At 44.3% G+C, this 23,713-nt stretch overlaps 1 protein-coding gene across 1 annotated transcript in view; it reads left to right on the forward strand.

Annotated features, from left to right (window-relative positions):
- Positions 1-274: 274 nt before the first annotated feature.
- LOC139155874 (amyloid protein-binding protein 2) overlaps positions 275-23,713 on the forward strand; it is a 69,074-nt gene continuing 45,635 nt past the window's right edge. Inside the window, exon 1 of the mRNA XM_070731215.1 lies at positions 275-787. Coding sequence (XP_070587316.1) covers positions 647-787 — 141 coding nt within the window. The 5' untranslated portion in view covers positions 275-646. The remainder of the gene's footprint in view (positions 788-23,713) is intronic.

Below are 23,713 nucleotides of genomic sequence, written 5' to 3' on the forward strand. Positions count from 1 at the left end.
TATTTTGTGTGTGTTTGTGTGTCCTCCATCAGCTGTTCCAACGGCAGCCTCTCTCTCTCACTCCCCCCTCCCTCCGCCAATTTGACGTGGTCGCGCGCGCCTCCTTTCTCCCCACCCCGCTGGGGGGGGCAGCCCCTCCGAGACTGCGCGTGCGTGCGCCGATCCAGCAAGGGGCGTTTAGGGGGGGGCAGTCGCCCCTCCCCTTAGAGGGCCCTCCATGAACCCCGCCCACTTTTTCCTCCCTCCTTCCTCCCCCCCACGCCGCCGCCGCGGCCTGCGCGCGCCGGGCAAAGCCGGCCCCCCGCGGCTTTTCCCTCAGGCGGGACTCAGTCGCGCTGAGGGGGTAAAAAAGAAGCGCGGCGCGGACTCGCCCCTCACGCGGGCGACGGCTGGTCCCTGCCAGGCCGCGGCGGCTGCCGCCTCCTCCTCCTCGCTCCTCCTCCTTTCCTACCCCCCTCCTCCTCCGTCAGGCCGCCCTCCGCGGCTCCCGCCACGCTTCAGCCCGGTCGTGTGAGGGAAAAGCAAGCCAGAAGGAGGAGAGCCGCGGCGGGCGGGCGGGTGGGCGCGGAGCGACTAGGCCCGAGCGGTGAAAGGCGGTCGCGGCCTGCCCGTCTCCTGCTGAGGGCGGCCGCCCGAGCCAGGCAAGATGGCGGCGGTGGAGCTGGAGTGGGTGCCCGAGACGCTCTACAACACCGCCATCTCGGCCGTGGTCGACAGCTACGGCCGGTCCCGCCGGAGGGACATCCGCTCCTTGCCGGAGAACATCCAATTCGACGTCTATTACAAGGTGAGGAGGATGTGGATGAGGAAGGTGGAGGCCCGGCCCTGTCATTCCCTCCCCTCGCCGCTTCTCCGGCTGGAAGGAGACTCGGATATCGAGGGGGGGGAGGGCTGAAATTGCACCCCCCCCTTTTAGGCAAGGCCGCCCGGCCTCTTTTGCAACCCCAACTCTTCCCCCAAACCGTCATCCATCATCGGACTTGCAAGCACTCCATCCCCCCTCCCGTCTGCTGATTAACCCCCACCCTCGGCTTTGCACCCCTTCTGGAGAGAATTGCACCCCCATCCCATCTCCTTGGTTTCCCCTCACCCTGTTTGCTTACACCCCCCCCCCCCGAATTGGTTAGTTCCCTCCCCGGTTTGCACCCTTTTTTGGGGGGGGAGAGAATTGCACCTCCCTCCCATTTATAGTACTTGGTTTCCCCCGTTTGTTCCCCTCCCCCAAGAATGGGTTAGCCCCCTCCCTGGTTTTGCACCCCTTGTGGGGAGAATTGCACCTCTCTCCCATCTCTTTGGTTCTCCCACCCTGTCTGCACCCTTTTTTGGGGAGAAGTGCACCTCCTCTCCCATTTTCTTGGTTCCCCCCACCCCTTTGTTTACCCCCCTCCCTAGCTTTGCAATCCTCTCCCATCTCTTTGGTTCTCCCACCTCTTTTACACCCTTTTTGGAGGAGAATTACACTCCCCTCCTATTTTCTTGGTTCCCCCCACTCGGTTTGTTTAACTCCCCCCTCCCCAAGAATTTGTTAGCCCTCTTCCTGGCGTTGCACCCCTTGTGTGGAGAATTTCATCCCTCTCCTGTCTCCTTGTTTTCCCCTCACCCTGTTTATTTGCACCCCCTCTTAAGAATTAGTTAGCCCTCCTTCACAGCTCCGCACCCCTTCTGGAGAGAATTGCACCCTCTCCCATCTCTTTGGTTCTCTCACCCCCTTTTGTTTCCCTGGCTCTGTAAAGAATTGAACCCCTCTGTCTACCTGATGGGAGCCTGGGCAGCTTTTAAAAAAATTATTGCATATAGAAATTTGAAAAATACTGGCTCCCCTCCTCCCCTAAACATGGGCCTTGTTTATCCTGAACCCAGTTCTGTGGATTCATGTGATTTTCCATCCTTTTTCCTTGAATTCTCTTGTTTCTTCTTTCCTGGAAAATGACACTGCTGTAATCTATGCCTTTGCTTGTCATTTTAGGAATTGCACCTGGGAGCTGCTCCCATTCACATGTTGTTTTTTTAAAGTCGCCTTGGGACCTTTTGGCCTTTGGTGGAATTTTGTTTTCTTCCTGGGTTTCTTTGCAATGGGATTTCCCTCCCCCCTTTGGAAATACCTCTTGTTCTCTGTTCTAAAAAATGATTTGCACCCATCAGAATAATTGGCTTGGTCCCAGCCCATTGCTGCATGATTGCTCTCCTTTGCTTTTCAGTGTGCTTCCCAGGGATATCTCTCTCTCCTGCCTGTATCTCACCCAACTATTTCATGATTACATCTCTTTGGACTTTTTTGCTCCCTTCTCCTCCAAAGAGATTAATTTCAATCCTGAGCTACAAATACAGGTAGTCCTCGATTTACAACAGTTCATTTAGAGACCGTTTGAAGTTACAACAGCACTGAAAAAAAGTTATTCATCACCATTTTTCACTGGATGGTTGAAGCATCCCTATGGTCACATGATCAAACTCCAGATGCTTGACAAAATTCAGATGCTTATGACAGTTGCAGTGTGCCAAGGTCATGTGATCACCTTCCCAATGGGAACACAACCATGTTACTAATTTAAAAACTACACTCACTGTTGCCAGAAAGGTTGTAAAATGGGGTCAATACTCACTTAACAAACATCTCACTTTGCAATGGAAATTTTGGGCTCAGTTATGGGCAGAAGTTGAGGACTATGTGTATCCTACTTTATTGGCTCATTTAAAGTTTATCCTCACTTCTAAAGTTGGCCAACTTTGATACCCTTCCTCAGTTGGTGACCTTATGATTTTTAAAAACTTCCTCCAGATAACTTCTATCATTTCATTATTGATGCTTTATTGAAAACTTTGAGATTTGTTTCTATAGGACGCCCTCCAAATGTCCTGATTTCTCAGGTTTTGTGACTTCTGCCCAACTGCCTGCCATTTTTAAGAGGCATTGCTCAACACAGCTGGAGGGCACTGGTCCAGGAAGGCCAATTTAGGAGCCATGGATATGCCTTGTAGCATCCTAAAGGGCTAATTTACAACCTTCCTGCCCATCCCAGACATGAAATAATGTAATGTCATTGCTTTGGAATTTGCGTTGTTTTTATTATCTGTATTTTTTTTAGAATGCACTATGGTTTGTAATGTTTTGGTCAATTTAATCTGCTATAATACAGATAGTCCTCAACTATTTGTTTAGTGACTGTTTGAAGTTACATCAGTTACAAAGTACAGTAATCTCTGACCAGTTTTCTAACTTATGACCATTTCAGCACTCTTACGGTCACATGATCAAAATTCGGATGCTTGGCGACTTATTTATTTATTTAAATTTCTGTGCCACCCAACTCCCTAGGGACTCAGGACATCTCACAACAAAAACAGGTATAGATCAATATTAAAAAAAAATGGTTCAATATAAAATAGTTACAGTCATCCATACATTTCATGGGCTGACCTCACTAATCATCCCCCTGAGGTCAGTGGTCCCAGGCCTATTGGAAAAGCCAGGTCTTTACAGCTTTCCGGAAGGCCAATAAAGTGGGGGTAATGCGGATCTCAGGAGGTAGATGATTCCAGAGATTCGGGGCCACCACAAAGAAGGTTCTCCCCCGCGGACCCACCAGCCGACATTGTTTAGCTGACGGGACCTGAAGAAGGCCAATCCTATGGGCTCTTACCAGTCTCTGGGAGATATGTGGTAGAAGGGGGTCTCTGAGATACTCTGGCCTTGAGCATGTAGGGCTTTAAAGGTGATAACCAATATCTTGAATTGTGACCGGAGACCAATAGGAGGCCAGCTCACGAAGAATTGGTGTAGTGTGGGTGTACCTAGGGGCACCCACAACTCACGCAGCTGCATTCTGGAACAACTATAGTCTCTGAATAATCTTCAGGGGTAACCCCATGTAGAGCACATTGTAGTAGTCCAGCTGTGAGGTGATAAGGGCATGAGTGACCGTGAGAAGAGCCTCTCAATCCAAGTAGGATTGCAATTGGTGCACTAGTCAAACCTGTGCAAAGGTCCCCCTAACTACAGCTGTCAGGTGTTGATCTAGTCTTAGCTGTGAGTCTAGGAGGACACTCAAATTGCGAACCGGTTCTGAGGGGGTTAATTTCTCTCTCCCCCAGAAGCAAGGAAGGGCAGTTGACATAGTCCTTTGGAGGCAGTATCCAAAGCCACTCGGTCTTGTCCAGGTTGAGCCTGAGCCTGTTGGACGCCCATCCAGACCCCCACCTTCTCCAGACACCAGCACATCACATCCGCTGCTTCACTGAACTGACATTGGGTGGAGATGTGTAGCTGGGTGTCATCAGCATATTGCTGAAAACTCACCCCATGTCGTTGGATGATCACACCCAGTGGTTTCATGTAGATGTTAAATAGTAGGGGTGAGAGGACCAAACCCTGAGGCAGCCCGCAAACGAGGGGGGTCTAGGAGTCAACCTCCACCTCCACCAATACTGACTGCGATCGACCAGAGATAGGAGGTGAACCAAGGTAAAAACCAACAATGCCTCCCAATCCCAGCTCCCTTAGTCGGCGCAGGATACCGTGGTCAATGGTATTGAAAGCAGCTGAGAGATCAAGTAGCATCAAGGTAGAGGAATGACCCCATCTCTGGCCCGCCAGAGATCATCCATCAGAGTGACCAGAGCAGTTTCCGTGCTGTAGCAAGGTCTGAAAACCCGATTGAAAAGGTTCTTGATCAGTGAGGGCACGTGAGGTGTTGCCCTATGTCAGCTCCAGCGCACGTGTGTGCTGGTCAGCTGATGTCGGCCTTCTTTTCTGCCATTTTTGCTTTCCTCAAGCTTCAGGAAAGCCTCCTGAACCCTGGGGATGGTCAAAAACAGCCCAACAGCCTACTGGAAGCCTGGCGGCTTCAGTGAGGGGGCCCCCAGCAATGTGGGTGGTTGTGTGCGTGTGTGGGGGCAGGGCGGGGGTTTGGCACGTGCACAGGGGAGGGCATTGCATTATGGGTGTGGGCACACATGTGCACACTATCATGCGTGTGCATGCTCTTTCGGCACCTGAGCCAAAAAAAGGTTCGCCATCACTACTCTAGATCAGTGTTTCCCAACCGTGGCAACTTGAAGATATTTGGACTTCAACTCCCAGAATTCCCCAGCCAGTGAATGCTGGCTGGGGAATTCTGGGAATTGAAGTCCAAATATCTTCAAGTTGCCACGGTTGGGAAACACTGATCTAGATAATCCGTTTCATCCAGCAACTGTAGGAGCTGGAGCACCACCACGTTCTCTGCAACCTTTCCTATAGCTGGATCCAGTGAGAGCTTCTTGAGGAAGTTCCATCCTTAACGGTTGTGGGACACACCCACCTTTCAAGGAGGCGTTGACCAAATCTTGGAACCAGCCTCGTGACACCCGCCTGTTGGACGAAACCAGACAAGAGGGGCACGGGTCCAACAAACAAGTGGAGGAACTCATTGCTCTCATAGCCTTGTCCACTTCCTCAGGTGTCACAGGCTCAAACTCATTCCACATAACAGATCTGACCTTGTCATCTCTGTCTGCATTGCCCCAATTGGAGTCTGTCCAGGTCCATCCCAATCCGAGTGATTTTATCCGACAGAAACTGCACAAATTCCTCAGCTTTGCCCTGCAAGGGTTCCTCTGCTCCCTCTACCCAGAGGAAAGAACAAATCACCCTAAAAAGGGTGGGTGGGCATGAGTAAGTGGATGCAATAAGTGTGGAAAAATGCGAACATTTTGCCGCCACTAAATAAGACCTAATAAAGGTTCTTAGTAATGTTCGGTCAGATTCAGAGTTACTGGTCCTCCAGCGTTGCTCTAGACGTCTCTTTTGGTGTTTCATCTCCTGGAGCTCCTTGGTGAACCAAGGAGCTTTCATGAATCTACTGCCGCGGAGAGGTCGCACAGACACAATCCAATCCAGCGTCCCAGATGCTGCCCTATTCCATGCATCTACTAGGGACTCGGACGGATTGTGGACAAGCGATTCGGGTATCTCCCCAGGCTCCTTCTGGAACCTTCTGGGTCCATTAGGAATCTGGGGCTGAACCACTTAATCAGTTCCGCCTCCTTGCGATGGAGGAGTGGGGCCTTAAAGTCTATCTCAGCAAGAAATGATCAGACCACGACAAGGGAGAAACAGTTAAATTCCTTAATTCCAGATCATTTCTCCACTGTCCCGAGAAAAACACTAGGTCAAGCATGTGAAACCCCCCCCCCCCCCCCAAATTATGAGTGGGACCCTGAACTACTTGGGTCAGGTCCATGGTTGTCATGTATTTATGATAGTTGCCTTGTTTGGGGTCATGTGATTACCATTTGTCACTTTCCCAGCCACCTTCTGACAAACAAAAATCAATGGAGGAAGCCAGTTTGGCTTAATGATTCACTTAACAACTACACTGATTCCTTTAACTGCTGCAGACAGATGTAAAATGGGGCAAAAGTCACTTCACAACTGCCTTCCTTATTTACAGTGGAAATTTGGGCAAAACATTGGTTGTAAGTAGAGAACTACTTGTAAAGAAAGACTGGTTGTTGTTTTTAACTTCCCCCTAGGCTTATAGAATTTATACATGGTATGTTTGTATGTATGAGTGGTTCTTTAAATTGGGGTTTTTTAGATTGTTTTCAATATTAGATTTGTTTACATTGTCTTTTTTTATTGTTGTTAGCCGCCCTGAGTCTTCGGAGAGGGTCGGCATACAAATCTAATAAATAAATAAACAAACAAACAAACAAACAAACTTTGGTGTTTGAAATGTGTTCACAGATTGGACCCCATCAGGGGGCTGAGATTGGTGGCATTAATTGGAAACAACCCTTTAATAGAGAAGGTGTGCTTTGGGGTTTTCCCCTCCACCCCCATTTAATGGTCATTAAATGACCATTTAATTGTTTACAGCAGTCCCTGCTTTTTGCTATCTGAATATTTTCAGTGAGGGATCTACAGGAAGGCTCCAAACAAATTAGGCAATAATCCCTGGTGTTTATCTAGACTAGAACCGCTGTGTTATTCAATGGCTTTGTTTTTCATATTAGTTATATAGCAAACCACTTCACCTATTTACATAGAATTTTCCTTTGAAACATAATTCATATTTATCTTCTTGGTGGCAGTGGAAACCTTGTTTACCTTCTGTCTGTTTTGAGGCAGTATAGAGACAATATGTGGTTTTGTATTTTTTAAAAATAGGAATATCTATCTTAATTTTTCTTCCAGGAAAGAAATCTCCCATCCTTTTCACTTAGGAGTAAATCTTTGAGGTTCCATGAGTTAGTTCCAAGTGCAGGATATATCACTTGGACAGTAGAATGTGATGATGATGATGATTTAGCTAGAACTTTTGGTTGAGAGAAGGTAAGGTTTCTGATTTATTCTTCTCTCCACCTGAAAATGTTGCTAATGTCCCATTTTATGACCTTCCTTGCTATAGTTGTAAAGTGGATCATCACTGTTAAAATAGTAACATGGTTGTTAAATGCCCTAAGTCATCTGGAGAAGGGTGGCATAAAAATCTAATAAATAAAAATAAATAAATGAACCTGGCCTCCCTATTTATGTTTTAGAAAGTAGAAAAAGGTGATAACTAGAAGGTAGGAAAAGGTGATCACATGATTCCAGGACACTGCATCCATCATAAATATGAGTGAATTGCAACATGTTTGGATTTGATCACGTGACTAGGGATGCTGCAACAGTCGTAAGTATGAAAAACCGTAATAATTCCCTTTTTTCCAGTCACTAATTGAATTACTGTAGTCAAGGACTGCCTTAATATGTTTTCTCTAATAAGGATTTTTCTTATCTGAAATACCTGTCCTAGGAATTAAAGTTTCATTATTTAGAAATGGAAAGATAACTTTAGATAAATCTGCCTAAATTGAAGAAAAATATAAATTCGCTGTATGCTAACAGAGCTATACAGGTGTTGGTCACTGGTCCCCTCTTATATTGTCCTTGAATTAAAATTTGAACAACCCATCCTAGAATATAGGTCATCTGTTTGGAACCCATACCGCATTTCTGACATTAATACCCTTGAAAATGCCCAGAAATACTTCACTAGAAGAGCTCTTCACTCCTCTATCCGTAACAGAACATCCTACGAAACTAGACTTACAATCCTGGGTCTAGAAAGCTTAGAACTAAGACGCCTCAAACATGATCTAAGTATTGCCCACAAGATCATATGCTGCAACGTCCTGCCTGTCAAAGACTACTTCAGCTTCAACCACAACAACACAAGAGCCCACAACAGATACAAGCTTAATACAGTATTAACCGCTCCAAACTTGACTGTAAAAAATACGACTTTAGTAATCGAGTTGTCGAAGCGTGGAATTCACTACCAGACTCTGTAGTATCATCCCCTAACCCGCAACAATTTACCCTTAAGACTATCCACGGTTGACCTCACCAAGTTCCTAAGAGGTCAGTAAGGGGCGTACATAAGTGCACCAGAGTGCCTATTGTCTCTCCTATATCTCCTATATCTTCTCTTCTATACCTATATCTTTTTCTGCTATTCTCTCATAGTTATATTTCACTCCTTTATTTTCTCCTCTATTTCTCCTTTATTACATTCTACTTGATTATATCCTCTATAACCCTCATTGTGTATTATTGTGTATTGGACAAAACAAACAAACAAATAAATGAAAGAGATCATTAAAAAAAAATAAACATGTCTTCTATAAATTCTTGCCCTAGCCCTTCCCACTTTTTTATTTTACCATTTGCCTATGTTAAAAGGTGATGGTAATGCTAAATGTCTCCTCTGCCTTAAAAAATGTTGTCCATTCTTGCTACTTATCACAGCATAATTCATAGCTTATCAGTGAGGGAGAAAACAAGCCCTCCACCTTTAGTATGTTTTCATAGGAGTTGTGAATTGCTGAGTAAGCGTTTGTTTTGTGCCTTATGACATGCCATAGTCCTGTTTTGTACAGTGATCAGGGGAGGGGGCCTGTGGGCAGACACAAAGATCTCCGGGACCGCCTTCTGCCGCACGAATCCCAGAAACCAGTTAGGTCCCACAGAGTGGGCATTCTCCGGGCCCCGTCAACTAAACAATGTTGTTTGGCGGGACCCAGGGGAAGAGCCTTCTCTGTGGCGGCCCCGGCCCTCTGGAACCAACTCCCCCCAGAGATTAGAATAGCCCCCACCCTCCTTACCTTTCGTAAGTTTCTTAAAACCTACCTTTGCCGTTAGGCATGGGGGAACTGAGATATTCTTTCCCCCTAGGCTTCTACAATTTATGCATGGTATGTTTGTATGTATGTCTGGTTTTATAACAAGGGTTTTTAGCTGTTTTAGTATTGGATTGTCACATGCTGTTTTTACCAGTGTTGTTAGCCGCCCTGAGTCCATGGAGAGAGGCGGCATACAAATCAATTCAATCAATCAATCAATCTGAACCCCTGGCAATGAATTTACTGGGTGATCCTTCTATTCCACACATCAATTATTAGATGGATGTCTCTCAGTGGTTGCTTTTTTTTTCAACATCCACTTTAAATAATTCTCACAAATGAAGGCCAATATATCAGGATAATGTTGCAGGATTCAATTTGGATCGGTCACTCTTCCGGGCTTTTGGACTAATGCTAGAGCCCATCTTCAGGGAACTTCTCTTTAGAAAAGTGTGTGCTTTGGACTGTTCTGTGAGTCATGTTTACGTGGTGCCTTCCTGTAGTAAGCCAATAGGATAGCACCACATAAACACAACTCAGAACAGCCCAAAGCACATATTTCAGTAGAGAGTAGTTTTCTGAGAATGGGCTTTATCTAGCAGAAATCCAAAAGCTCAGAAGAGTAAACCTTTGGTCTTGGTGACCAGAGGTGACCAACCCAAATTCAATCTCTCATTAAATAATTCTGCTTCTGGGATGTTTAAATGTGGAATAAATATTGTTTTTTTAAAATAGTAGAGAAACATAAATGATATTTATTCTAAGACTGGAATAGTCTATATAGCATAGACAATACAGATTAATGCTAACAATTTGCTTTATCTTTTGGTCTAGTTGGAAATATAATTTGATTAATTTATAAGTGTCAATGAATGATGTTTATGAGTCTAATGAGTCACTCAAAATGGCAGGAGACACTAAGTTCCTCCAAGCTCAGCCAATACGGACTTCAGTCCAGAAGGATGGGGCTTACATTCAGATCATCTGGATGGTTTATTATTATTTATTAAATTTTTATGTTGGATAATTCTTTATCAGTTCACAGAAGCTTATGCTATGTAAAACGAATGCTTTCTGGTGAGGCGTTGAGTCGGTGCCGACTCCTGGCGACTGCTCGGACTGGTCCCTGCCGTTTTTTTGGCAGGATTTTCAGAAGTGGTTTATTCTTGTCTTCTGAGGGCTAAGAGAGAGAGGGCTAGGGTCTAAGGTGGGACTAGAACTTGAAGTCACCCAGTTTCTAGCCTGGTGCTTTTGCCATTACATCAAGCTGGCTTTTGGTTTTTAACTACAGACAGTCCTTGACTTACAATCATTTAGAGACTGTTCAAAGTTACAGAGGCATTGTAAAAAGTGACTATGTCTGTCTTTCACCCCTACAACGATTGCAGCATCCCCATGGCCCCGTGATTAAAATTCAGACACTCGGCCACTGGCTCACATTTATGACAATTGGACTCTCCTAGGGTCTCGTCATTTTGCAACCTTCTGACAACCAAAGTCAATGAAGAAGTTAGAATCACTTAACAACTGTGTTAGAAACATAGAAACATAAGAAGACTGACGGCAGTGTTACTAGGTTATCAATTGCGATGACTTAACAAAAAAGAAAGGTCAGAAAATGGGTCAAATTCACATAATAACTCTTGCTTAGCAATGGAAATTTTAGACTCAATTGTCATTGTAAGTCAAGGACTACTTGTACTTTAGTTGGGTCACACAACACATTAGACCAAAATATGTTCTGAAAATCCAACCAATTAAATGTTCCAGTGTTTCCAATTCTTGAAGGGCTGCCACAGAGGGTGGGTGGGTGTCAGGCTATTTTCCAAGCCACCAGAAAGTCGGACAAGGAATAATGGATAGAAACTGACCATGGAGAGACTCAACCTGGAAATGAGAAAATGTCTGACAGTGGGAGCAATCAACCAGTGGGACAGCTTGTCTTCAGAGGTTGCAAGAGCTCCAACAATTGCGTTTTTCAAGATGAAATTGGACTGCCATTTGTCTGAAATGGTGTTGGGCAGTAATGGTGAACCTATGGCACGTGTGCCGCAAGTGACATATGGAGCCATATCTGAGGGCAACCTAGGCTTTGCCCTATGTCAGCTCCAGCATGTGTGTGTGCACTGGCCAGCTGATTTTCAGCCTTCTTGGTTGTTTTTGTTCTCCTCAGGGTTCAGGAGAGCTGGGGACCAGTATGGGGGTTGTGCGCATGCACAGGAGGGAAGGTATTGCCTTATGGGTGTGGGCATATGCCTACACACTATCGTGCATGCACACACCCTTTTGGCACCCAAGCCAAAAAAGCTTCACCATCACTGGTGTAGGGACTCCTGCTTGAGCAAGGGGTTGGACTAGATGACCTACAAGGCCCCTTCCAATTCTGTTACTGTTACCTTCAAATCAAATCAACCATGGCTCAATTAATTAACCTTTTAGCTTATCAGCTAGGGTAGCAGCAGTTAAGATAACTGCTAAGGATTGTGGGAGATAACTTTAAATTATTGTTCAGCAGGAAAGTCACTTGCTGGGTCCTTTACATGGTATTTATTTCATTTCAAAATTAAATTTCAGTGTAGTGGGAAATATGGATGTGGCTACTTGTGTAATTAGTATGACTGGTGTGAATGGGTGTGGCTATATGATTTTATGACGTGGGTTTTTAGATTGGTTTTATAATTGGGTTTTATAATTATTGTTTGTATTAATAATAATAATTTATTGGATTTGTATGCCGCCCCTCTCCGCAGACTCGTATTGTTTTTATATGTTGTGAGTTGCCCTGAGTCTTCAGAGAATGGCGGCATATAAGTCTAATTAATAAAATAAATGAATAAATGAATTAATAAATAAATAAGATATAAACCATGGTTTAGAATGCAATGATTGGCAATACAATATGCACGGCCAGTCAAGCAACTCTTAATAACGCATTATTTGAAGCGAGCCTTTGTCTGACCCAGCATTTATATCCTTAGATTCATTGAACTAATTCTAGAGCCAACTAAATGGAATTGTGTTATCTTTGTTTTTCCACGAAGCAGAAGGAAAAAAAATCATTTACAAAATGTGACTAGGAAGTTGTGAAATAATGTTTGGAAAATCTGACAGGGCGGTAGTGCTGCAGAGGCATTATTTGCAGAAAAAAAGCTATATTTAGAAAAAAATTTAAAAAGACAAAATAACCCCTGAGGTTCTTCTCAAAAGAACATCATGGAAGCCTTATTAAAATGCTTATTCCTGTGGTGGAGCCAGAAGGTTCCTCCTTGGGGCAGAGCATGAAAGAGCATCACAGTTGCTGTGTTGTATAAAATAAATATTGTATGTTTAAACTGCAGCTTTTAAAAAAATTGGAATATTTATTTAACTTTGTGCTTTTTCTCCCAAACGGAATAGAATACATCATCCAGTTTTTTCATCAAAATGTTGCTCTGGTGCAAATCCAATGTGATTATTCTACCTTTCTCTACTGTGATGGGAAAATTCTACGGTATCTGGGAGTTGCATGCAAATAAGATGTGTGTATTTAATTTTTTAAAGATCATTTCATCCCACCTTTATTATTTTTATAAATAACTCAAGGCAGCAAACACACCAAATATCCTTTCTGCTCCTCCCCCCCCCCCCCCCACAACAACGAGGTGAGTTAGGCTGAGAAAGAGCGACTGACACAAAGTTTACATACATTAAAATTAAATTCATATGCAGCTTTCAGAACAATCAGTGCTTTTTAGCCGCAACTCAGTTTGATTGATTTTTTCTCTCTGAAATGTTAATCCCACTAACATCATTTGTTTCCCTTTAATCTCCAGAACGAATTCCTTTTTTTCCTGATTTATAGCTAAGCCTAATTTATCCAGTATTTTTTAAATCATTGGTTATTGAAGTCATGGCCTTCAACTGCAACAACGTAATAGATTTAAACCAATGCCAACCAATCTAAACTAGGCTGCAAAAAATACAGCTTCAGCAATGCCTGGAATGCCCTACCTGACTCTGTAGTTTCTACTCTTAACTCCAAAACCTTTAACCTTAGATTATCTACAATTGACCTCTCCCCCTTTCTAAGAGGTCTGTAAGGGATGTACATAAGCACACCATTGTGCCTACCGACCCTGTCCTACTGTTCTTTTGTCTTCTATCATTATTTTTTATCATTACTTATCTAATGTTCTATTTATTCAAATTACCATTCTATAATTGTTTGAGAAATATAAATAAATAAATAAAAAAATAAATAAATGATCCTAAGCCAGGAAGCAAACGAAAATATGGTTTAGTACCATCTTTGAATGTGGCCTGGGTCCTGCCTTCAAAACACGATTGTTTTAATCCTTTGGTTTGCGATGTCGGGAGTTTGAGTCATGGGAATTGGGTTTTTTTTCTTCTTTGATTTGAAACGTTTTGCCTGCTTATCCAGTAGCGTCTTTATAACTTTGCTTCCTTTCATCTTTGGCCTACAGTTTCTCCTTTCCTGTGGCAGTTTTGGATCCTGGCATGCAGAGTTCTACCTGCAATAATATTCTTAATCTTGGTTAGATTGTAGCACCAATACAACACCATACCTCCGGGATCGCCTTCTGCCACACGAATCCCAGGGACCGGTTAGGTCCCACAGAGTTGGTCTTCTCCGGGTCCCGTCGACAAAACAATGTCGTCTGGCGGGACCCAGGGGAAGAGCCTTCTCTGTGGCGGCCCTGGCCCTCTGGAATCAACTCCCCCCGGAGATTAGGACTTCCCCCACCCTCCTTGCCTTCGCAAACTCCTTAAAACCCGCCTCTACCGTCAGGCATGGGGAAATTGATTTCCCCAGGCCGTTTCCGTTTTATGTATTGTTTGTCTGGGATGTATGACTGGTTTTATTTATTTATTTATTCGATTTTTATGCCGCCCTTCTCCTTAGACTCAGGGCGGCTTACAACATGTTAGCAATACCTTTTTTTAACAAAGCCAGCATATTGCCCCCACAATCCGGGTCCTCATTTTACCCACCTCGGAAGGATGGAAGGCTGAGCATTAAGGATTTTAAATTGTTTTTTAATCATTGGATTTGTACTGTGTTTTGTTGTTGTGAGCTGCTCCGAGTTTCCGGAGAGGGGCGGCATACAAATAATAATAATAATAATAATAATAATAATAATAATAATAATAATAATAATTCTGAGAGAGATTACATAGAGGCTGATGTTTTGAAAGGCAAGATGTAAAAGACAGAAGCCTTCAAGTCACAACTTGGATTTTAATCTAGAAAGAAATGACATGGTGTGCGCAAACAATTATTTTCAGAAAGGAAGAGATGGAATACTAGATATAAGAGACTTCAAAAGATTATAATACATGGCTTTCTAGTATGTTGTGGGAGCTCTTTGTTAGGCCCTGAAACACCCATCCAGTTATCTGATGACAAGATGGCTCTAGCTAGGAGTGGTCCAAAGCACTGCTTGACCAGCTTCTGTTTCTGATAAAATTCCAAATGCTGATCTGTGTACCTGTTTTATTTTGATGACATCAATTATTCCTGGTCCGACTGACCTTTGCTTAGATAACTCAGGAGACATATAGCCAAATCTTTTGGATGTAAGACCTCGGTAAAACATGACAGGCATTTGGGAAGTAGAATTTCAGAAATTACTTAAGGTACACTGATTCGAAGAAGAGCAGTCAGCTGGTTCTTAACTTATAAATCAAAACTAACTGGTTGATTATCTTTTCAGAACTTAGAACTTTATTTTAGCCAACTTGGGCACTTTTCACCCTTGAAATACTGTGGTTCTATAAGATTGGATTTCATGCTAAGCCTTCATCCTTGTGTGCTCTTGGTTTGGTGTAATGGTATTAATGCAGTTAATCTAGCTACTATGGGTGATGACTTAGGGGAGAGATATGACAGCATGGGCGCATGTCATATTTCCCACGTTGAAAGAGTTCCATTATTGGGGAACCATCACAGAAAAATGCTACCCTTGACCATCAGAACAGAGACTGTAACTACCACATTCAGACGTTGTGGAACTTCATTACTTGAAGCTTTCAAGAAGAGCCTGGACTGCCATCTATTAGAAATGGTGTAAGGCAGTGATGGTGAACCTATGTCGCGGGTGTCACAAGTGGCACGCAGAACCATATCTGCTGGTATGCGAGCCGTTTCCCTAGCTCAGCTCCAATGTGGATGTGTGTGCTGACCAGCTGATTTTTGGCTCACACAAAGGCTCTGGGAGGCTGGTTTTTGGTTCCCAGAGAGCCTCGGGGAGGGGGAAAGCCTTTTTACTCTCCCCCGGCTGCCGGGAAGCCTTTGGAGCCTGGGGAGGGCAAAACACAAGCCTACTGGGCCCACCACAAGTTAGGAAACGGTCCGTTTCTGGCTTTGGGGGGGGAAAGCTGTTTTTGCCCTCCCCAGGTATTGAATTATGGGTGTGGGCACTCGCGCATGCTCTTTTGGCATCCGAGGGGAAAAAAAGTTCGCCATCCCTGGTGTAGGGTCTCCTGCTTTGGGAGTGTGTGTGTGTGTGTGTGGACTAGATGACTTACAAGAGTATTAGCCAAATCTATCTCAAATAAATCTTGTGATGGGCTTTTGAATCAGTGGCAACAGGAACTGTTACAAAGAAGGTGGTGGCTAATTAACTTCAACTATTCCGGGATAAAATAGATTATTAATACCCATTTCAAAATGGGTTTAGAACAGGGGGTCAAACTCAAGGCTGGTCTGCAGGGTGCTTAAATCTGGCCTGTGGGGCTTGCCTGGAAATAGCAAAGGACCAGCCTGTGATGCCTCTGGCAGCCAAAACATTTTGGCCAGCAAGGTGCTGCAGGAGGCATTTGTCCTGTCTCTCTTCCCTCCCTAAAGTCACCCTTCCCCACTGGCCTGCAGAATGTCAATCCAGTTTGACCCCCTTGGTTTAGAATAAACTAGTGTTTAAATAACACTGATTTGGCTTAGAATAAACTAGTGTTAAAATAATACTGGTTATTCTGTAGGTGACTTTCACTAACATACTGGCTTTTAACAGACACAATAATAGACCTGGTTTTGTTTTTCCCCCTTCCTGATCTCTTTGGACTGGTGATGATACCCTGAACTGTATGAGAAATTTGGAAGTGGTTTAGTGCATTATCTTCAACAGAAATACCTCTTGTCACCAGTGCTTGGTGTAATGCCTTTGTAAAATTACTGAGTAAGGTCACCAGAAGGTTTGGTGCTGTGTATTATTAAGATGTTGGTGCCACTCAAAACAATTTGTGTCATCCTTCTGAAGTCAGGTCATTAACCTTCCTAGATGTCTGCCAACAGGCACTCACTAACTGCATGAGTGATGATAAATTGAAATGGAATTTAAAGCAAAATGATACATTTACGCTTCATGAATGCTCTTGAATCCTGGTGTTTCAGGTTGAAATTCTGACCAGTGATACTTATTATAAGTAATGCAGTTCCACCATCCATGCAAAGCCCTCTCCGTGAGCATGGGCATCATTGCCACCTGGTCATGTACACCGGTCAGCTTGTCTTTGTGGGCACTGGAGGGCAGGAAAGCATCCTGAAAAATGGCTATTTTGCAGGCTGTTTTCATTGTATTCTTTGGAACATTTTCAGGCTATTTTTCGGGCTGCTTTCAGAGCCATTTTCAGGCTTTTTCCGGGCTGTTTTCAGGCCGTTTTTCAGGCCATTTTTGGCTGCTTTTCATTCAGTAGGACTCTCCCATTTAAACATTTAGTGTCTACTCTTTTTTGCTCTTCTCGGCACCCTTCCTAAAGCAGTGATAGAAACATAGAAGACTGACGGCAGAAAAAGACCTCATGGTCCATCTAGTCTGCCCTTATACTATTTCCTGTATTTCATCTTACAATGGATATATGTTTATCCCAGGCATGTTTAAATTCAGTTACTATGGATTTACCAACCACGTCTGATGGCAAACCTTTTTGACACCAAATGTCCAAACCAGAATATGCGCGCTGGAAACCCGAAGACCAGCTGGCCGGTGAGCATGAGTGCACCAGCCAGCTACTTTTCGGGCTTCTGGCAAGCATCTGGCCCTCATGCATACCAGAGCACCGGAAACCCAAAGATCAGCTGAATGGAGTGCGCATGCATGTTTTTTGGACACTTTTGGGGGCCGTTTTCAGGCTATGATTGGAAAATGATCAGAAAAATGGCCCGAAACAAGCACACATGCATCAGCCAGCTGGTCTTTGGGCTTCCACTGCTCCAGTGTGTGTACATGCATTCCAGTTTGGGCACTCTGTGCCAAACAGATTCACCATCACTGCACTATAGGTTTCTTTTTTTAATGTGAAGGCTGTGTTGGTTTGGGTGAATTTGACATTAAAAATGCAGCTTTAAATATACTGTTCAAAAAAATGAAGGGACCACTCAAAGAACACAACCTAGATCTGAATGAATGAAATATTCTCATTGAGTACTTTGTTCTGTACAAGGTTGAATGTGCACAATAGCCTGTGTGAAATTGGGACAGTTTGATTTCCCAGAAGTTTGATTTACTTGGAGTTATATTCTGTTGTTTAAGTGTTCCTTTTATTTTTTTTGAGCAGTATAGTTCTTATGTTTTACCTAATTCATGAACTTGCTATTCATTTTAATCGTCATCAAGTTGATAATATTTTTTTTTTAGTTCCCACAGTCTTGGTGGGAATTGCCCTACATGTAAAATTTAGCACCTGGCCAATTAAATGAGCCGTCTAAAACAAGGTGGCCTGTTCTTGAAGGGTTTTAATAACAAATGAGGTTACTTGATAAATACTTCCATTATATAATTGCTAAATAATTAATGTTTCCTGCTATTTTAAAGAACAGTTAAGATATAGGGAAAGTCATCAAATTGCCAAAGGTGTGTAATATTTGTAATCTACATAGCAAAGCAGAATACTATGACTTTAAAACCTGATTAATCAAAAAATTATTAATACTAATGACATGTTTATTGGTCTTGTTAAAGCAGCGTTTCCCAACCGATGTGCCGCGGCACACCAGTGTGCCACGAGACATGGCTAGGTGTGCTGCGAAGCTCCAGCTGGGCGGGGCGCTGCCGGTGCCGACCTGGAGCTCCCGCTCGCAGCTGTCCCCCGGCTCCTGCTCGATGCCGTGGTTTTCGGCGCTCTCCTGCTGGGCCCCAAAGAAGGAAGGCAGGAAGAAGGAGAGCTCCATTCTTCGCGCCTTTTTCCCGCCTTCCTTATTTGGGGCCCAGCAGGAGAGCACCGCGGCATCGAGCAGTAGCCGGGGGACAGCTGCGAACGGGAGCTCCAGGACAGAAGTACCGGCAGCGCCCCGCCCAGCTGGAGCTTCCCTGGCGTCGGCGGCAAGTGTCCTTTGTGGCAGGAGGGCACTGGCGGTAGGAGCGGGGGGTGGCTGCAGCGGCTGCAGGCAGTCGCAGGGAGATGGCGGCGAGAGGGAGCGCTCTCTCTCTCTCAGCTGACTGCAAGCGGGAGCCCTGACGGTGGCGGTTGGACGTGCTGCTGGACGTCATACATGCTGGCGCTGCGGGCCTGGCATATACGGTGTCCAGCAGCATGTCCAGCTGCCGCCGTCAGGGCTCCCGCTTGCAGTCAGCTGAGAGAGAGAGAGAAAGAAAGAGAGACATATAAGAGAGGCAGAGAGAGAGAGAAAGAGAGACAGAGCAAGAAAGAGAGACAGCAAGAGAGGCAGAGAGAGAGAAAGAGAAAGAAAGAGAGACAGAGCAAGAGAGACAGAGAGAGAGAAAGAGAAAGAAAGATAGCAAGAGAGGCAAAGAGAAAGAAAGAGACATATAGCAAGACAGTGAAAGAGAGAGAGAGAGCAAGAGAGAGAGAAAAAAGCAAGAAAGAGAGCGAGAGAGAGAGAGCAAGGGAGAGAGAAAGACATAGAGGAAGGGAAGGAGGGAGAGAGAAAGAGAGCAAAAAAGAGAAAGAAAGAGGGATGGAGAGAGAGAAAGAAGGGAAGGAAGGAAAAGAGAGAAAGAGGGAGAAATAGAGCGAAAGGGAGGAAGAGAGAGGGTTTTTTTGTCCAAACTTTTCTTTAGCCCCCCCTCACCCCCCCCCTTTCAATGTTCCCCAGGATTTTGAAAATATGAATAATGTGCCGCGGCTCAAAAAAGGTTGGGAAACACTGTGTTAAAGCACACTCAAGACGTACTAATATCTCAGTGTAAAACTTTATTGAATAATGGAACATCATTTCGGCACCATTGAAGGCAAAACCCATTCTACCTACTTCCCATGCAAACCCACAAAATTCCCCTCCCCCATATTAGTGCAGGTCACATTGTTTAGTTAAATGATATTGTATTGTCATGAGAAAATGTCTCTGAGTTTGGCGGACAGCTGTAGATGCCTCCTTGAGTCTCAGGCCTCTCCTTCTTGAAGTCTGGAGTCTGCATATTTTCTCACCCATCCCTCCCCCCTGGTTGTTGGCAAGCTGAGAAGCGATAATGGTTGCAACAGCATGAGTGCGTTTTGAGCTTGAGACCTACATTAATCTTTGATTTGTTAAACAAGTTAATGTAGCATGATTAACATACGTCACTGAGCTAAAAGCTGCAGCCTTTTTTCATTTGTTTATTTCATATTTGTAGGCAGCACTGATGCCACTAGAATGTGGCAAAACTGAAATTTTGGGATGTGAGGAAAAAAAGGTGGATTAAAAGTTTAAATAATTTAATAATAATAATAATTTATTGGATTTGTATGCCGCCCCTCTCCGTAGACTCGGGGCGGCTAACAACAATAATAAACGCAACATGTACAATCCAATAATAAAAAACAACTAAAAACCCCTATTATAAAGCCAAACATATACACAAACATACCATGCATAACTTGTAATGGCCTAGGGGGAAGAGCTATCTCAACTCCCCCATGCCTGGCTGTATAAATGAGTCTTGAGTAGTTTACGAAAGACAGGGAGGGTGGGGGGGCAGTTCTAATCTCCGGGGGGGGGGGGGTTGGTTCCAGAGGGCTTGGGCCGCCACAGAGAAGGCTCTTTCCCTGGGGCCCGCCAAACGACATTGTTTAGTCGACGGGACCCGGAGAAGGCCAACTCTGTGGGACCTTATCGGTCGCTGGGATTCATGCGGTAGCAGGCGGTTCCGGAGGTAATCTGGTCCATTGCCATGTAGGCCTTTAAAGGTCATGACCAACACTTTGAATTGTGACCGGAAACTGATCGGCAGCCAATGCAAGCCACGGAGTGTTGAAGAAACGTGGGCGAATCTTGGAAGCCCCACGATGGCTCTTGCGGCTGCATTCTGCACGATCTGAAGTTTCCGAACACTTTTCAAAGGTAGCCCCATGTAGAGAGCGTTGCAGTAATCGGACCTCGAGGTGATGCAATGACTCCCTGTCCAAATAGGGCCGCAACTGGTGCACCAGGCGAACCTGGGCAAACACCCCCCTCGCCACAGCTGAAAGGTGTTTCTCTAATGTGAGCTGTGGATCGAGGAGGACGCCCAAGTTGCGAACCCTCTCTGAGGGGGTCAGTAGTTCCCCCCCCCAGGGTGATGGACGGACAGATGGAATTGTCCTTGGGAGGCAAAACCCACAGCCACTCCGTCTTGTCTGGGTTGAGTTTGAGTTTGTTGACACCCATCCAGGCCCCAACAGCCTCCAGGCACCGGCACATCACTTCCACTGCTTCGTGGATGATAATGTACTTATTTGCTGATATAATCTGATAATGTACCTATTTGGACTGTAAGCTAAATAGCCATTTTCATTTACTTCAGTCTGCTAACTTCACTACATAGGACAGTTTGCTAACAGAAGAAAAAAATGGGAAGGGACGTGGGAGGTCTTCAAATCCAACTCCCTGCACAACCAGGAGACCCTATATCAGTGATGGCGAACCTTTTAGACACTGAGTGCCCAAACTACACATGCACGCTGCCCAAACTGAAAGGGATGGGCGTGGACATGCACGAATGTGCTTCATGGCATCGGCCCAGAATATCTCCGGGACCGCCTTCTGCCGCACGAATCCCAGCGACCAGTTAGGTCCCACAGAGTTGGCCTTCTCTGGGTCCCGTCGACTAAGCAATGTCGTTTGGCGGGACCCAGGAGAAGAGCCTTCTCTGTGGCGGCCTCGGCCCTCTGGAACCAGCTCCCCCCAGATATCAGAGTTGCCCCCACCCTCCTTGCCTTTCACAAGCTCCTTAAAACCCACCTCTGTCGTCAGGCATAGGGGAATTGAAATTTTTCCCTTCCCCCTAGGCTTATAGAATTTATACATGGTATGCTTGTATGTATGAGTGGTTCTTTAAATTGGGTTTTTTTAGATTGTTTTAATATTAGATTTGTTTACATTGTCTTTTTATATTGTTGTTAGCCGCCCCGAGTCTTCGGAGAGGGGCAGCATACAAGTCTAATAAATACAATACAATACAATGTGCAGGCATGCGTGCACACACAGCCAAGACCTGAAGACCACCTGGTTGACGGGAGACAGTGGTAAGATCTTTTTCTTTTGTGAGCTTCTGTTTCGTTGTTTGCAGGGAGACAGAAGGTCACAAAGGAAATGCCACGGAGATCTGACCTGCAACGGCATGCGTGCTAGCAGAGACGGCTCTCTGTGCCACGCACGCCATAGGTTCACCATCACGGCCCAGTCTTTTCTTAAAAACTTCCAGTGCCGGAGCACCCACAACGTCTGGAGGCAGTTTATTCCACTGATTAATTGTTCTCACTGTCCGGAAATCTCTCTTAATTGTTCTCACCGTCAGGAAATTTCTCCTTATTTCTAAGTTGTTTCTCTCCTTGACCAGTTTTTATCCATTGCTTCTTGTCTTGCCTTTGCAGGATAGAAACATAGAAGACTGACAGCAGAAAAAGACCTCATGGTCCATCTAGTCTGCCCTTATACTATTTCCTGTATTTTATCTTACAATGGATATATGTTTATCTCAGGCACGTTTAAATTCGGTTACTGTGGATTTACCAACCACGTCTGCTGGAAGTTTTGTTCCAAGCATCTACCACTCTTTCAGTAAAATAATATTTTCTCACGTTGCTTTTGATCTTTCCCCCAACTAACTTCAGATTGTGTCCCCTTGTTCTTGTGTTCACTTTCCTATTAAAAAACACTTCCCTCCTGAACCTTATTTAACCCTTTAACATATTTAAATGTTTCGATCATGTCCCCCCTTTTCCTTCTGTCCTCCAGACTATACAGATTGAGTTCATGAAGTCTTTCCTGATACATTTTATGCTGAAGACCTTCCACCATTCTAGCTTGACCCCTTCTTCTTTGTAGCAACCTCTCAATGCTACTGAATTTACTTGCTTGCTTTTTTCTCTGTGTAAAAGTTGTTCTTTAAAAAAAAACCAAGGAAATGTTCTTTTTTAATAGAACATTAGATCTAGTTCCCTCAAACTAGAACACATTGTTTGTCTTGGGGAAAGCATGCAGCGCTGTAAACATTCTCTCTCTCAACAATATAAAACAATATTTTATTTGCTAAGGCAGGGAAAGCAAAGCTGCCAATTTATTTGAGTGTTTGAAAAACTAATTAAAGCACAATCCAAATATATAGTTTTAATAGGGAAAAATGGTAGTCTATCCTTTCCCCAATGAGAAAAAAACATCCTGGGATGAAAGCAGTAGCCTTAAGGAGCTATTTTAAGAATTTGTATTTGTATTTATTAGATTTGTATGCCGCCCCTCTCCGAAGACTCGGGGCGGCTAACAACAATATAAATACATAGAAACATAGAAGACTGATGACAGAAAAAGACTTCCTGGTCCATCTAGTCTGCCCTTATACTATTTCCTGCATTTTATCTTAGGATGGATATATGTTTATCCCAGGCATGTTTAAATTCAGTTACTGTGGATTTACCAACCACGTCTGCTGGAAGTTTGTTCCAAGGATCTACTACTCTTTCAGTAAAATAATATTTTCTCATGTTGCCTTTGATCTTTCCCCTAACTAACTTCAGATTGTGTCCCCTTGTTCTTGTGTTCACTTTCCTATTAAAAACTCTTCCCTCCTGAACCTTATTTAACCCTTTAACATATTTAAATATTTCGATCATGCCCCCCCCTTTTCCTTCTGTCCTCCAGACTATAGAGATTGAGTTCATGAAGTCTTTCCTGATACGTTTTATGCTTAAGACCTTCCACCATTCTTGTAGCCCATCTTTGGACCCGTTCAATTTTGTCAATATCTTTTTGTAGGTGAGGTCTCCAGAACTGAACACAGTACTCCAAATGTGGTCTCACCAGCGCTCTATATAAGGGGATCACAATCTCCCTCTTCCTGCTTGTTATACCTCTAGCTATGCAGCCAAGCATCCTACTTGCTTTTCCTACCGCCCGATTTGTAAACAAATCTAATACAGTAATACCTCATGATACGAACTTAATTGGTGCAAGGAGGAGGTTCGTAAGACGAAAGGTTCATAAGATGAAACATTGTTTCCCATAGGAAACAATGTAAAGTCAATTAATCCGTGCAACCAAAAAACCCCCCGCAAAAAAACGGCTTTCGGCGACTGCTGGGAAGCCGTGCGGCTGTTTTAAAAGGTCACAGCCGGCCTGAGGGGCTTCCCAGCACCCCCCGAACCCCGGGTTCGG

This window comes from Erythrolamprus reginae, unplaced genomic scaffold, assembly GCF_031021105.1.
Source record: "Erythrolamprus reginae isolate rEryReg1 unplaced genomic scaffold, rEryReg1.hap1 H_75, whole genome shotgun sequence".
Taxonomy (NCBI): domain Eukaryota; kingdom Metazoa; phylum Chordata; class Lepidosauria; order Squamata; family Dipsadidae; genus Erythrolamprus; species Erythrolamprus reginae.